The sequence below is a fragment of the Fukomys damarensis genome, unplaced genomic scaffold, assembly GCF_012274545.1.
Source record: "Fukomys damarensis isolate Sample0158 unplaced genomic scaffold, DMR_v1.0_HiC HiC_scaffold_23, whole genome shotgun sequence".
Lineage (NCBI taxonomy): Eukaryota > Metazoa > Chordata > Mammalia > Rodentia > Bathyergidae > Fukomys > Fukomys damarensis.
Window position 1 is genome coordinate 25,738,067 of NW_022900935.1, and position 16,119 is coordinate 25,754,185.

The window sequence follows — 16,119 nt, forward strand, 5'->3', positions numbered from 1 at the left end:
AAAAAAAAAAAAAAAAAAAGGAATTTTACATTTATGGTTCAGTATATAATTAAGGTGAAAAATACATTTAAAATATCACTACTGTTACAATTAAGGGACCCTAAGTAAATAGATATCTATTTGAAAGTTACGTAACAGCCAAGTTTGGTGGCACAGTCCTATAAGTCTTGCACCCAGCACTTAGGAGACAGAGGCTAGAGGATCACCATGAATTTGAGGTTAGCCTGTGTTACACATTGAGACCCTGTTTAAAAAAAAAAAAAAAGTTACTTACTTAACTCTAGGCTATTGTAATAGCCAAGAATGAGATGTCCAAAGACCTTAAGTAGAAAAACACCTAAAGGCTAGAAAGAAACAGTGTTCCTACTTATTAATTCAACATATATTGATTGTCTACTACTTGCAAGATCCTGTACAAGCTAAGAAGCTTCTAACCAGGTGGAAAGACAATTCTATAGGGAGAAGTATACAGAAATAAAATTTAGACGCTACCTTAAACATAATGGAGGGCTGGGGATTTAGCTCAGTGGTTTGACTGCCTGCTTTGCAAGCGCAAGGTCCCGGGTCCAATCCCCGGTACCAAACAAACAAACAAAACAAAAAATAAACATAATGGAAAAAATTCCATCTGAGAAGTGCTAGAAGTGGGAAGAAAAGGGACAGAAGGATAACTTCTAATACAAGAGATGGGGGAACGTTTATACTGGCAAAGACAGTATCTGACCCAGGTTCTAACACACATGATTTCAACAAGTAAACACTGGGCATCCCAATGAAAGCATCCTAGAAAGAAGACAAAGTATATAAGACACAGCAAATATGAAATAGTTTCTACAGATATTACTGAGGACTCTGGGAAAAGAACCAAGTGGAAATTTAGGTTAGAAATAAAAATGAAGGACTTATATGACAAGATAATCAATCCAGGGACTTTTTTGCTTTTTTTAAGCAGGCAAAAGGAAGCCACTGAAAGGTTTTTAAAACCATTGGAAGATTTATCATTGGAAGATAAATCATCAGATGGTACTTTAATATTGCTTGACTTACAAACAAGTTCCATTCCAGCAGAATTGTTTGTAAGTCAGATTCGTTCATAAACCAACAATCTTATGCAGCATACCTATGAAAGTTTGCAACTGGAATGTTCATTAAGTCAAGGACCTACTGTATTGTAAACTGGACAGAGTAGAAATGGGAAAACAGTGTGGTACCATACCAATACAAACAGAAAAAATAAAGCTGATGTGGTGTCAGAGTTAGAAAACAACAGATACAAAACATAGTTTCAACAACTTCACTTGATGATTTACTTAGTATTTAGTGTTCAAAATGTAATTCATCATATAAAACAAGGTTAGTATTCATGTTATTCCCATTAAAAATTCATTGAATAAACAATGTCTCAGCATATTCATGTGGTTCCTTCTTTAAAAGCTGTTAGAAATAACTAATCACATCTATATTAAGGACACAAAATGGATAATAAAGAACAACATACACATACTTTCTGCATTCTGAATAGAATCTCATTATGAACAATTTCATTCAAGGAAAAACATTTTAAACTCAAAAGTTTGTTTCCACAGAAAATAAAGTTTGGATCGGGATTTTCTACACTATCCTGTAACATCCCCACATCTAACACATCTTTACATGACAGTCAACTTGTCTTAAAATTATTTTTGGACAACTCAACTCAGTATTTTTCTACTAGGCTAATTATTTCTCAACCACTAGCCCCTTCTTCATTTTCCCTCTCCTTACCTCCCCACCCAACAAATCCCTTTGTATGTCTAAAAAGCAAGACACTGTATGACACTGTGATTCTAAGACAGTTTAAATATATAAATCTTACAATTACACAAATTTGTTAACCTTAGCTTTTATGAGAGACGTTTCAGGGATACACTAAATTTCTAAGCACATGAATGACAAATGCAGAAGCGATGGTTCACCATTAGAGTGAAACAAAGGGGGAAACACACAATAGATGGGTGGCAAATCTTACAAACTTTGCAAAACAGAAAAGCTGCAGCTGGACTGCAGCCACAACTATAAAAGGAAATGAATAAACCAAAATGAAGAAAAATACAAAATTTGAGTGATCAATAAGAGTAAAAAAAGGTTTTTCAACATTAGTATTAGTTTTTAGTAGAACAGCATTTAATACTGTCACTAATTTTAAAAAAGGGTAATTCACTGTTTTCAAGGACACAAGAAGTAATTTCTATATATCTTCTATAGGACAATTATACTTCATTACACTTGCATGTGCTCAATCCTCTCAAACATTTCCAAAAATACAGTCTTATAATGAGGTTCTAATGACACAATTTATTCTGTAGGTTTGGTTATAGCACATTTTAAAAATTATTTTAAAGACTTAATGAAATCATTGTCAACAAAAAGTCACAAAGGCCTTCTGCTTATTCAAAATCATTATATAAAACACTGTAACATTGCAAACAAGGTTTGAAAAATCTGACAGCTAATAACCATAAAATAAGGGGGACTTAAAAAAAAAGCTTTTTCATTTTCCATTCTTTCCCTTTCACTACCAGATACACAAAATGTCTGTAGACTGTTAGCTCTAAAATAAAAATACAGTATATGTATATTTCACATGTATACGGGAACTATCACATATATGTACATATTGATAGTGACAAGAAAGAAGACTTGGCTCTTTTTCTAACTCAGAGTTAAAGTTATATTAAACTCTATCCCATAAATTAAGTTAAATCTCCATAAATTAATAATAAAATATTGCACGTAAATCTCTGAGTGACTGAATTCTAAAAAGATAAAAACCTACGGCTACAACTAAGAATGTCCAATCCCTGAAAATCACTAAGCGGCATTTGATTTCTATAAAAGAAAATGGTAATCTTAAAATGAATAATCCACATAAGCAACTCAGTTTCCGAAGTTAACCAAAGTAAAATACAAAGAACCAAATGAGACAAATATATGAAAAGATAAGCTTTAAAGAATTCCCCCAAAAGGAAAGACTGACTTGAAGAGTGGTATACAGAACATCGTCGCAGGTAGGAGTCTTTAATGGGGGCAGGGGTTGGAGAGCCAACAAAAACCAGAACTACAAGCAAAGGCAAAACCGGGTCTTTCCACCCACCCTCACTCTAGCGCCCACCCCCACCTTCACAGGACAATGGGATCGGGGTCCTAACTGCAAACTTTAATCATGTAAACCAGAAGCAGCTTTACTGCAGCTCTTAACTGTAAATCTCCCCCTCATCCCAAACCCAGGGCACCCACGAAGAACACTTCTGCCCAGAAAATATCAGCAAGATCTTGTTAAACACAAATCAGATCCCATCACAAGATTTTTTTCTCCCAAGTACCTGGAGGATCCATTTCAATATAAAATATCAGTTCTGTCGAATAAGGCATCATCACCTCCCTCCAGTCTGCGTCATCGCGGTCCATACTCCACACCGTATTGTACATCGCGCTGTCAGGGGCAGGTCGTCAGGAAATATATAGAAAGCATATATATTTTTCTAATATTTTAAAATCTGAAAAATATATGTGTAAAAGTTCCACGCGGAAATGTACTTCAGGCCGTTTCTAACGGCCGGTTCAAATCCAGCTATCAAGACCAGAACGGGAACAGGGTCCTCTCCTCTCTCCTCCTACAGCACCCAGCAAAACGCCATCCGAACTTTCAAGCTGTAGGTTTTTCTCTTCAGAAGGTTAGACTCGCTTGGGAGCCGGAGGACAGTAATGTTAAAAAGAGGCTTCCCAAAATCCTTTCTACACACTCTCTCCAAGGAGAAGAAAAAAGCTCCGCCGCCTCCAAATCTTTCAGCGGAAGCCACTTTTGTGTCCTTCAGTAGGAGAATGAAGGGGGGGGAAACGCGTTGGGAGAAAGCTAGGGACGTGACAAAGGAAGGTATAAAAAGGGGGTTGGGATTGCGCTCAAGTTTCGGGGTCCCACTGGTCCGCAAAGCTATTCCCGAAGGGGCCGGGACTCAGGCTCCGTTTCCGTCGGCTCGGAACCGAAGCTGCCGCAGGTTCAGGGTTTGCGCCCGTCGGAAAGTCCAGTCAGTTCGGCTCGGCTTGGCGCTCCCGCCCGGGGGTGAGCACCACAGCCTGCGCTAGATTTCCCCACGCTCTGCCCTGACTCCAGCCACTAGAGTTTCATTTTAACTGCGCCGGGGGAACGCTCTCCCCCGCCCTCTCTGCACCCCCCCCAGGCGTAGCCCAACCGCGTCGGGCAGGGGGAAATAGCCAGAAACCCTACCGCATTTTCACGCTGTCCCGCTTCGATGTGCAGGGAGGGTCTGCTCCTTGAGAAAGTGTTCAAGAAGCTGTCTTCTACTCCGGGTTTCAACCATCCCCGCCTCTCTCTAGAGCTCAGTTCCTGAATCAGTGGTCCGACCTCGCCCCCAGCCTCAGTTGGAATGGTATAGCCCGGGCGCTGGCCGCCCGCCAGGAGTCAGTGCCGAGAGCACGCGAGCCAAACTGGGAGGGAGGGAGAAAGGGAGGGGGCGAGGTAAAGCGGCTGGTGATTGGCTGATCCCGGTTGCCGGAGCCTGGAGCCTGCGTCTTTTGTCTGTCTTGCTCTGGCAGAGGAGCGGGAGACCCCTGCGCGCCCCAAGCGAGCCAATCAGGAGATACCCGGCGCCGGCCGGTGAAGCGGCGATTGGTCAAAGCCCAGTTACTAAGCGGGACAAAGGCAGAGGGGGGGGAAAAAAAAGAGGAAAAAAAAAAAAAGAAAAGAAAAGAAAGAAAGCGCAAACGACGGTTACTGACAGGCTGGGCAAGTGATCGGGTATTCAAGCTGCCCAGAGACAGGCGGGGCTCCTGCCGAGGCTCGGTTCGGCCGGACAAGTGAGGCTGGGGAAGACAGACTGGCGAGACACACCTCTGCCTAGAGACTGGCCGCGGGGGAGGGGAGCGGAGGGGGAGGGGCGCTTGCTGCTACTTGGTGGAGCGCACGCTCGCCTGGTCCCTAGAAGGTCTCCAGGCAGAGTCCCTCCTTACAGACCTCTTCACCATGCTAGGGCTGCCCTCTCCATCCCGTGTGACAAATTGTCAAATAAAGCAGAGGTCGCCAAACCCTCTTTGAAGACTATTCCCGCTCAGTGAAAGGTTGTGTTAAAGGGCCCTGCCACCGTCCCGGCCGTTACCTGAGCCGCTCTCAGCTTCTCTCAAGAGCAGGTAGGCATATCTCAGGGAGGCATTCATAGCTCCTCTGCGCTTCCCACCCAAGGACTTTTGAACCCCGTGGTAACTCCCCACACCTAAAATGGTGAGGTTTCTCAGCAGGCCGTCAGGCTGGAGTGTTCAAACCAGAAAGAAAAAGGAAAATCTTGGAATTACAGTGCGTGTGTTATTTCTGAGATAAATCACGGGTGTTGGAATATCTTGGCAAAACGACTCTATTCTGTTTTCCTGACAGACCTATCTGTCTTACACACCCAGACCCTCCCTCAAACTTAAAGCTGTGGGATGAGCGTCAGTGTGAAAATTCCAAAAATCTTGCATTTCAGAAAGAGCTAATTAACTTGCTGGGGAACACTGAATAGCTAAAAGTAGATTTGTGTCTGGAATTGCCATCCTGCCCTACAATATAGTCTGAGGAGGCCAAAAACTGCTCCATTTCCTCTTTACACAGGAGTAACAAAGCCCATTGTGTTTGAGTTGACACCCTGATTTAAGCCCTCGAAAAACCTCCTACCCCAAGCAGGCTCTGCTATATAGAGTTGCCACGTTTCATCCTACCTCACAAGGTGGTTCTGCCTTCTTAAAGGTGCCTCAGTTGAGACAGTTTCCGAGAGAAGACAGCTAAAATGTGTATGAACTGAGTAGAGAGTAAAGGGGTAAAAAGCTAGTAAAAATGAATGGACAGGGTCAAGCTGGAAAAATAAAAAAGGGATTCTTCATGACATATCTGAAAATGCTTTCTTACATTTCCGGAATCCAAAGGCAAATCAGAAGCTGGAACAACTGGGAAAGGGCTCATTAATTTTAATCTGCTGAACCATTCCTTCAGGTGGAATGATGCTTGCTGAAAGATTAACTCTAATTTGAGGCTGGCTTCTCAACAGTCTCTACTTCACCGTATATGGGAGCCAGAAGTATTCACATTTGATAATTCAAAAAGCAGAACAGTCAGTCAAGGGTAAGTGGTTTATTTTTGTTCACAGGTGTTCCTATGCATTCCCATACAAAATGAGGGTGAAGAGACAGAGTGTAGAAAAGAATGGTTTTCAGATTTCCACGGCAGCTTTTGACTGAACCATTTTCATCAAGTACAGATGGGGTTCCAATTTCTAGTACAAAGAACAATGACCAGGCCTTAATTCACACCTAAGGCTTTAACAGATCGAATGAAGTAGCATAGTATATAATCAGATCCTCAAGATGAGCTCATAGAGTAAATCTGTGATTCATCCTCACTACCTAAAATTATATTACCCATCTCTCTGACTTAAATAGATATTTGAACAGGAGATCTCCAAAGAATAACACTATTGGAAGCAGCCATGATGAGCAAAGTACACTTCTTTCAGACTTTCTTATCAGCACTGCCATGGTGGGGAGCGCTTGTTAGATAATGCTGGCCTTTCTTTCAGTTGAGAAGTAGAAGTCAAGTTCTGATTGCTTGTCATCAAACTGCCTTGGGCTCTTTGGCAAAGGTAGGAAATGTTTCCTGGACCATTTCCATGCTAAAGAATTATATTTGGCTTGTGTGTGGATTAAATTCAGCTCTAAGAGCTCAAACTCCTAGGCCACAACCTGCTACTTTGGGAGTTGCTTTTTATTTTTTCCTTTCACCCCATCCTCTCTTTTTTTTTTTTTTTCTAGTAATCTTAGGTAAATCAAAAACTCTTTCTGCCTTGGTTTATAATCTGTGAAGGAGGAGGTTGTCTTCATATTTATACAAGCTAGTTTTTTATGAAACACTCTAAGAAAAAAAAAAGCCACTTAAGTATTTAGAATAGCACCTTTCTGTAACTCCAGACAGACAGGATGTCCTTCATTTTTCAACTTGGTATGGTTTTATTATGAAACTTCAGATATATTCCATTTACTCCTCTTTATTTGAAAGATAGGTAAAATATTCCTTCTGTGCTCTGAATATAGGGTATGATCTCAGAATTCTCTGTGCTAGCAGAATCAGCCTGGAACTCAGCCAAAAGTTCTTTGTGATTAAAGATGCCATCTGAGCATGCAATATTTTTTTAAAAGCCTTGCAAAATAGAAACATAATTTTTTTCCCTCTGAGGTTACTTGCTTTGACTCCAGGACTGACTTTAGCCTTTAGGGAGGAATTCCACTGGTGTCAATCTCCTTTCACTTTTTTCTTTCTCTTCGTCTTTCCTTGACTACTTGTCTTGATGAGGCCCAGTACATGCAGCTAAATAAACTCACTTAATAAATGACTCTCCCAGAAAACACTAAAAATTATCAGTTGCAAATTTCAGGGCCTTCCTAGCCACATACCTTGTAAATCAGAGATATAACAAGTTTTGATTAAAAAAAAAAAAAAGTTTGCCATTATAGTACAAAAAGAGCAATGGTAGTGATCTTGAAGGAGATTTCACCTGGGAATTTGATAGTCATCTCTTGAGAGAGTAGCAATACCTAAAATCACAATTTTCTATTTTTCTATTAACAGCATTCCTTTTATTTGGCATTTGCATTTCTTACCTCTCCTCAACTTTCTTAATACTTGAATATTTATGATACAGTTGATCATATCAGCCCAAGGCACCTAGAAATCATCATATTACATGAACAAGTGGGCTCCAGCATTCCTCCAGATGCTAATAAATCCCTGGGCTTAGAAGGCAATATTTGAGGGCTTCCTTAGACCCATCAGCACATGACATAGATCTGCTATGCCTAACTCTTCTCCCTTTGAGTCTTCAGATTTTGAAATCACAAAAGCAGATCTCTCTAGCCTAACATGCTTCCTTCTTTTGATGTCTGCCCTTCCAGCAACACAGGGACCACCTGGACAGTGTGTGTGTCACTGCTACAAAATTTTCCCTCAAACAAGGCAATAGATTTCATCTTGGCTTTTACCAGGAGAGAGGGCGCACACACAAATGAGATCCAAATGACAGGAACAATAGTCCAGGCTGTTTCACAAGGGCAGGGCACAAACAGGGCAGGTACCTGGTAAGCTCTGTTACCTCATTTAATCTCCATAACCCTGCCAAGGATAGTTGTATTTTTATTCTTATTTTGCAGATGAGGAAATTGAGACCCAGAGTAGTGAAGGGACTTGTTCAGAGTCCTGCAGCCGCTTAGCAGCCCAGCCAAGACTGGAACCCCATGTTACTGCAGATTTATTACCTTTTCCACAACATGACATAGTTAGTTTCTTCCTTCCCTTCATTCACTTGGCAAATGTTACTGATGCTTCCATACACTGGGGATACAAAAATGAATAAAACAGAATCCTTAACATTGAGCACAGAATTAAGAGGAGCCAACAAAGGAATAATACAGGCATATGATAAATTGACAAAGCATTATGAGAACCCCAGAAACGATGATCTAGGCCACATGTGGATGTTGGAGACCACCTAGAGGAAGTAAGTTTCCCCAAACATGTAAACACCTGCTTTAACTATGAGAGCTCTTTATGTCTGTTTTCCCAGTCCATATGATTAACTCCAAACCTGAAAAAGTTTCTCTGAAAGCTGGCCCAGAGATCAGATCAGCAGAGCTCCTCATCTTGAATCTAACTGCAATAGCTTCCTTGCCATACTTTTTTTTTTTTTTTTGTACTGGGGATCAAACTCAGGACCTTGTGCTTGCAAGGAAGGCAGCAGAACCGCTGAGCTGAATCCCTGGCCCTTGCCTTACTTTCTTTAGTCCATATTCCACACAGCTAAAGTGATGGCTCTAAATAAAAAATCTAAACCTGTCCCTTCCTTCCTTAAACACCAAAGCAAGCCAGGGATATCAGTGCATATCTGTAATCCCAGCCCGCAGGAGGCTGAGGCAAGAGGATCGTTGTGAGTTTGAGGCTAGCCTGGGCTAAACTGTTAATTCAAGTCTAGCATGACTACATAATGAGATCTTGTCTTAATCAATCAACCAGCCAACCAGTGCTTGGTCTTATGCCTTTAACTCAGAGCATTTGATTGAAAACTAATCCACACAGGCTGTTTCACAGTGAACTTCTTTTTTATTTGTTTGTTTGTTTGTTTGTTTTTGTTTTTTGAGACAAAACTGCTCTGGAACTCACTGTGTAGCCCAGGCTGGTCTCAAACTCCCAGTGGTCCTCCTGCCTCAGCCTCCCGAGTGCTGGCGTTACAGGCATGCGCCACCATGCCTGACTTTACAGTGAACTTCTTTTCACAGTGAACAACTTTTATTTTTCTTTTTATGATACTGGAGACTTGTATACAGAAAGCACTGAACAATATCCCTAGTCCTTTTTGTATGTATATATGTGTTTGAGACAGGATGTCACTCATTGCTCAGGCTGGCCTTGATCTTGTAATCCTCTTGCCTCAGCCTCCCAGATGCTGGGATTAAAAGCATGTGCCACAGTGCCCAACTGTGATTTTCTTTTAATTCAAAGGTGGAGACTATCTTGTGTTCTGCTCAGTTTATGCTTCTTGCAAAAGAGGCATTCAATGAAGATCACTGTTTTTCCCCAAATTTTATTCAGAATTCTTTTTCTCTCCTCTCAGTGCCAATGTATGAAATTCTAAAATATTTTTAGGACTAAGTCTCCTAAGGTACTAAGAGTATATGCTCAAAAGCAATATGTTTTTTTCATATTTTACTTTATTTATTTATTCTTTTTGGTACCGGGGATCAAACTCAGGACCTTGCGCTTGCCAGGCAGGTGGCAACACCACTGCACTAAATCCCCAGCCCCTTTTCTTCATATTTTAAACAAGAAATGTAACTGGTCATCACATCTACTAAATATGTAATATAATCATTTCACTTCAAGTAGATTTGTTAAACGTTAATGGTAACAATTCAAGACGAAAACTCAGCTCAATCAACTAAGATTTCCTACAAATTAAATCTTGTGCTGAGTAATCAGTGAGACACTGTTTTTGTCCTAGGGTGAACCCAGCATCTAGTAAGAGACTTAAGTGAAGAAACAACAGTTTCACCGACTACTGTTCTTTCAAACTGACCAAATCTACCTGAGGCTGTAAGATCAAGGTAACATCCTTTGTTTACCCTTTCTCTCTTTCCTCTCTAATAGCCTTACTCTATTTGTCAGTCTTCCTGAATTCCTTTGCTACTGAGTCTTAACCTCACATTCCTCACTGTGTTCTTGTAATACTGACTTCTAGCTATAGTCTCCAACCACAGCTGAAACCCATCCTTTGGATTAGGTCTTTTCCAAGACAATGGAGGAGTTTCGCCCACTATTTTACCTTGATATTGGGCCTTGTGCTTGGTATTTCTGCTAGGTTTTCCCAGGACCCTATAAATAACCCAATAATACCTGTCATACCCATGAACTGTTCCATCTCTGAAATTTTAACTCTATACCTGCCTTTCTCTGCCTTCATCCTCCGCCCCATTTTTCTCTTTTTTTGGCCAAACTCAGACCTTGGGGAAAATGTTTGCCTCCTAATACCATCTTAGGGTATTGAATAGTGGTTCTGCCCTAAAAATGTGTCCAAGTCCTAAACCCTGAAAGCTCTGAATGTGACCTTCTTTGAAAAAGGAAGTCTGTGCTGATATAATTAAAGATTGTGAGATCATTCTGAATTTTAGGAATTTTAGAGTACTTGCCTAGCGTAAGCAAAGCTGTGGGTTCAATCCTCAGCACTCAGAGAAAGGGCTTTTATAACTGGTTAGGCCAGCTAGATCCAAGAGCAATACCTGGAGTACGAATGGACAGATGATGCAACATGAATTAGTTGCCCCATTATAGTGGATACCTTCTGATACCTCTGGCCAGATCACCATGAAGTCTCGCTTCTCAGTTTGTACATGACCTTGCCCCTGTCCATGATTGATGGAACCTAAGCCAAGTAATCTGTAATTTCTTTCACAAATCTTGGGAATAGTACCAAACACAAGAATTGGTCTCTTCAGAGATTTGGACCTGTAACATGGACTCAGTCTCTAAAAGTTGAATTTGTCCACTGTCCACTCTTGAGGGCTGAGTTGCAAAGGAAGCCAGTCTTCTGAAAGTCAAAGAAAGATGAAGAAAATGCACTGAAAGGAACAGGTATAAAGACTGGAATGGCTACAAGTAGTAAGCAATTTCCTGAATTGCTGTAGTTTAAATATGGTTGTCCCCCAGAGGTTCAGGTGCTAGAATCTTGATCCTCAGTTATATTAGTTTTCCTGTTGCTGAGACACAATACCCAACACCCACAATTTAAAGGAGGAAAGGTTTAATTTAGCTCACAGTTTGTCCATAATCACCTGGTTCTAAGGCAAAGACATCATGGCAGAAAGACATGGAGGAGCAAAAGCAACTGAGAAGCAACGCAGGGGAAAGTGCCAGAGAGGAATGGGATGAGGAACCATATATAATTCCCAAGGTCACATCTCCACGACCCACTCAGACACACCCAGGAGTGTGCTTTAATGATAATCTGCTAGCCCACCTAGTGTGGTGGCACTTACCTGTAATCCCATTCAGGAAGCTAATGCAGGAAGATTGCCACAAGTTCAAGGCCAGCCTAAACTACATAGTGAGATACTGTCTCAGAAAACAAAAAAAAGATGCTGGGGATGTAGCTCAGAGGTAAAGCACCCCTGGGTTCAATTTCCGAGTACTACCACCAAAAAAATAGTCTGCTAGGTGTTTCTTTTTCTTTTCTTTCTTTTTTTTTTTTTTTTTTCTTTTTATACTAGGGATCAAACTCGGACTTTACACTTTCAGGGAAGGCAGTGGCATCACTGAGCTAAATTCCGGGACCCTGCTAGGTGTTTCTTAATCCAATGAAATTGATGTATCAGGATTGATGATCACATTTAATATAGTGGGTGGTAGAAATACAAAAACAGTAGTCTAAACAGATGTATCATAAGCCAATTTCAGTATAATGAACACCTCACAGTACCAATATTTATAGGAGTTTCTTAATTCAATAAAATCGACATACTAAGATTAATGGTCACACCAACATGACATTATTGAGAAGTGGTAGAACCTTTAAGAGGTAGACCTAAAAGGTAGACGTATGCCAATAATCCTAACACTCAGAGAGGCTGAGGTAGGGGAATCACAAGTTCAAACCCAGCCTGGCCAACTTAGTGACTCGGCAAGACCCTGACTCAAAATAAGAAAGAGCTAGGGATATAACTCAGTGCAAGGGCTCTGGGCTCAACCCCCAGTATTGTGTGCATGCATGCGCGTGTGCACACACACACACACACACACACACGCACAAAGGTAGGGCCTGCTGGGAGATCATTCACGGAGGCACGACCCTCAGAAAGTATTACTGCTCATCCTGAAGGAATGGCTTAGGTCTTGAGACTAGTTACCACAAGAGTAAATGATAATATAGTTATTTGGCCTCCTCAGCTCACTCTTGAACACAAGCTCTTCCATAAGTGCCATTTGCCACTCTTTTTTGAGACAAAGCCAGGGTTGCCCTTGAATTTGCAGTGATCCTCCCACCCCTGCCACCTGACTGCTGGGATTATAGGCCCGTGCTGCCACACCCAGCCCATTTGCACATGCTCAAACCCCGGGATACTATCCGTCTCCCATCTTACGATGCCGCATAAGAACTTCACCAGATACAGCTACTCAAACTTGGACTTTTCAACTTCTGAAATTTCTTTAGTGCTCAGCCTCAGGCATTTTGTTATAAGAACATGAACTATACTAAGACATAAGTCTAGAGCCTCCTAACATCTGATCTTGTTCCTATACTAAGGTAAGATGCACATCTAACATTTCCAGGGCCCAGGCCAAGAGTATAAATGGAGGCCCATATACCATATGCCAAAATGTAAAAGTTATGCATAAACCAACAAACCATTAAATAAAAACTATTAAATCCCCCTATCTTGCCAAATATATCTACATGCAAACCTCAAAGACCAGATTCCAATTTAGAATTCAAAGATCTTTAGAATTTTGGAAGAACATACGGAACATGGTGGGCATGGAGAGGCCTCCTTTCACCTCTCACCCATGGCTTCATCCTGTACCGTGAGAAGCGTCCTTTTACATGTGTTCAAGCTCCTTCCATCCATATACCATGGCCACTCTTGGGGTCTGAAGATGCTGTACCCGCAGTGCTATCTGTTGTTACGAGAACAGATCCTGGGGAAGGCCCATGCAGTTCCTGGAAACAAGCTAAAGGCCATTTGGGTAGAGAATTCCAGGATTTGTGATATTGAGCATAGTCTAACGATGTAAGTGAAGAGTTGGGGTGAATAAGTCCCTTTGGACCCTAGGACTAAAGGCCCCCTAGGCATGGTGCCCAAAGGTCCCTTCTTTTTTTTTTTTTTTTTTACAAAACGCCCTTGGCGGTGTCCCAAAGGGCCCTTTTTTTTTTTTTTTTTTTTTTTTTTTTTTACTTGTACCAGAGATGGAACTCAGGATCTTGCACTTGCCAGGCAGGCACTGTCCATGCTGAGCTATGACCCTGTCCAAAGGTCCCTTTTTTTTTTTTTTTACTGGGGATCAAACCTGGGTCCTTGTGCTTGCAAGGCAGTGGGCAGAACCACTGAGCTAAATCCCCAGCCCCCAAAGGTCCCTTCTTTTTCAGGCCCAATGGAGGCTGCTTATACAGATTAAGCAGTCTCTATATAGATTCTGTTACTTGCAACCCTAGAATCACTAGACCACTACCTTTATCCTTTGAACCTGTCCAGTTTTCTCTCTCCATTCCTCAAGGGACTTAGAGTAGTACCTGGGGGAGGGCTTCCTCGTGAACCTACCAAGTAGGCCAAAAGCAAGGAGGCAGCTTTTCTGCCAAGGATGAATTCTGCTGTCAGTAGTAAATTGTCTTCCTCCATCACTGTGACTTTCCTCTCTCACTTAAGTATATATACATTATATCTCCCATCTAGTGATTTTCAGCTTAATAGGTAACCTCAAATCCTAAAATATCACTTTATTTTATTCTTACATCTTCTGGTACTATACTCAACATTATGCTGGAGTTTATGATTCCTGCCTCCTATCTGATTTGGGAGTCCTCCAAAATGGGAAGGGTGTTCAGATACAAGCAGCCAAAAATGTCCAGTGTTCTCTATAACCTATTAATCAGGTCTTAAAGCTGTCTGTCTACCTTGAAGAGCTTTGGTTCTTTCCCTTGGGAAGCCTTGATTAATTGGGGTTGGGGGCAACACATATCTGTATACTTGGCTTAGGTCCCTGTTGGTTACTCTTCTCTCCGACTCCATACTCCGATTCCTACTCAGGTAGGAATGATCTGCCTTGGGCAATGCGGTGAAATGTCACCACAAGCATAATATATGAGAAATGCAAAACCTTCCTCCTAGACCTGCCTCAGAGCCTAACTCTCAGTGGCCTGTGAGTACACCCAGTGAAGAGAAAGCAGTGTGCCCATAGACAAAGTGCACATGGTGCCATACCCTGCTGTGTGAGCTATTCAGAAAGCTGAGGCAGAAGGATTGCCTGAACCCAGGAGTTTGAGGCCAGCCGGGGCAACAAGTGAGACATCATCTCTTAAAAAAACAAAATTAGCCAGGCGTGGTGGTGCACGCCTGTAATCCCAGCACTCAGGAGGCTGAGGCAGAAGGATCCTGTGAGTTCAAAACCAGCCTGGGCTACATCGTGAGTTCCAGGTCAGTCTCAACTACATAGTGAGACCCTGTCTCAAAAAAAAAAACCCAAAAAAAACAAACGAAAACAAAATTAAAAAACAGACCTCTAGCAACCAAACTAGCACTGGAAAACACATGAGCAAGCAGAAGACAGTATAATACCTCCCGTACTGTCTTTCTCACTTACCTGTGATTTTCCACATTTGAGCAAGGAACTCTGAATTGTTTTTATAGTGTTTTTTAAAGTAGTGGTATACTTCACCATCTGACAGACTCATGGTAACAAAAACAATAGATTTTCTGTCTTCTTCATTTTTCAAGCATAGTACCTGCATAGTTCAGATATTTACTTTCCTTTTTTTTTGTACCAGCGATCAAACTTGGGACCTTGCATTTATGAGGCATGTAGTGGAACCACTAAGCTAAATCCTCAGCCCCTAGTTCAGATCTTAAGTGTCTCCCATGTTTTAAAGGTTTGGTCCCTCTGTTGGCCTTATTGGAAGATGGTGGAATCTTTTAAGTGGCGAGGCCTAGTGGAAAGTCTTCAGTTCACCGGGGATGCACCCTTGAAGGGAATAGGGGACCTCAGCCCTTTCTCTCTTCCTGTCTCTTTTGTGCCCTGGCCACAAAGTGAATGGTTTTGCTCTTCTGTATGGTTACAGCATGATATGCTATCTTGTGACTGAGCAACAGAGACCAAAGCAACAGAGATGATCCGTCAAGGACTGAAACCTATAAAACTGTAAGTCAAAATAAACTTATTCTCTCTTTTTCTTTTTGGTACCCAGATCAAACGCAGGCCCTTGAGCTGTGAGTCAGGCGGTGGCACCACTGAGCTAAATCCCTGGCTAAATTTATTCTCTTTATAAGTTGATTTATCTCAGGCATTTGTTACAATGACAGAGAGCTAAGACAGTATCTTACCCTTAATGCTTTCAAAACTGTGGGCCAGCAATTGCTAGGCCAGCCTGAATCAATTAGCTCACCAAAGTTACCGAGGCCTCCAACCCCTAAAAGGGTTCAATGAAGTGGGGAAATCGACTTCCTTCTGGATTTTAAGCCAACATCTGACTTGGTGCCCTCAGTGGGCCCTGGTGATACCAAGGATTCTACAGGACTCTACAGAATCTAAAGGCTTCTACAATCCTGGAAATATTTTTCATAAACATTGTGATTGTTTCTAATTTCCCATAAGTTATAGAATGAGAGCAGTTGTCTGGAAATATTCTGGGTCTGAGATGTGAGTCAGTAGTATAGCACATGGTAGCATACCCAGGGCCCTGGGTTTGATCCCCAGCGACAATAGTAATTATAATAATGATGATTGGGATCCCATGGCCTATCCTTATGCCCTATGTGATGGTACATGTCACTGCATTTTTACTGAGA

At 41.6% G+C, this 16,119-nt stretch overlaps 2 protein-coding genes across 8 annotated transcripts in view; one reads left to right on the forward strand and one right to left on the reverse strand.

The window, feature by feature from the left end:
* The window catches only part of LOC104852498 (phosphatidylinositol 3-kinase regulatory subunit gamma), an 83,295-nt gene extending 78,083 nt beyond the window's left edge, over nucleotides 1-5,212 (reverse strand). Inside the window, exons 1-3 of one of the 3 annotated variants that reach the window (XM_010610204.3) lie at nucleotides 5,154-5,212; nucleotides 4,265-4,485; nucleotides 3,363-3,472 (exon numbers count right to left, since the gene is read on the reverse strand). In XM_010610204.3, coding sequence (XP_010608506.1) covers nucleotides 3,363-3,472; nucleotides 4,265-4,269 — 115 coding nt within the window. In that variant the 5' untranslated portion in view covers nucleotides 4,270-4,485; nucleotides 5,154-5,212. Of the gene's footprint in view, nucleotides 1-3,362; nucleotides 3,537-4,264; nucleotides 4,486-5,153 lie in introns of all 3 variants that reach the window. The other 2 variants (XM_010610205.3, XM_010610206.3) reach the window with 2 other exon arrangements.
* The window catches only part of Tspan1 (tetraspanin 1), a 53,191-nt gene continuing 41,564 nt past the window's right edge, over nucleotides 4,493-16,119 (forward strand). For 3 of the 5 annotated variants that reach the window (XM_010610202.2, XM_033767608.1, XM_010610203.2), the window contains exons 1-3: nucleotides 4,493-5,184; nucleotides 10,071-10,173; nucleotides 15,393-15,472. The gene's annotated coding sequence lies outside the window, so the exon portion shown is untranslated. Of the gene's footprint in view, nucleotides 5,185-6,019; nucleotides 6,149-10,070; nucleotides 10,174-15,392; nucleotides 15,473-16,119 lie in introns of all 5 variants that reach the window. The other 2 variants (XM_033767609.1, XM_033767610.1) reach the window with 2 other exon arrangements.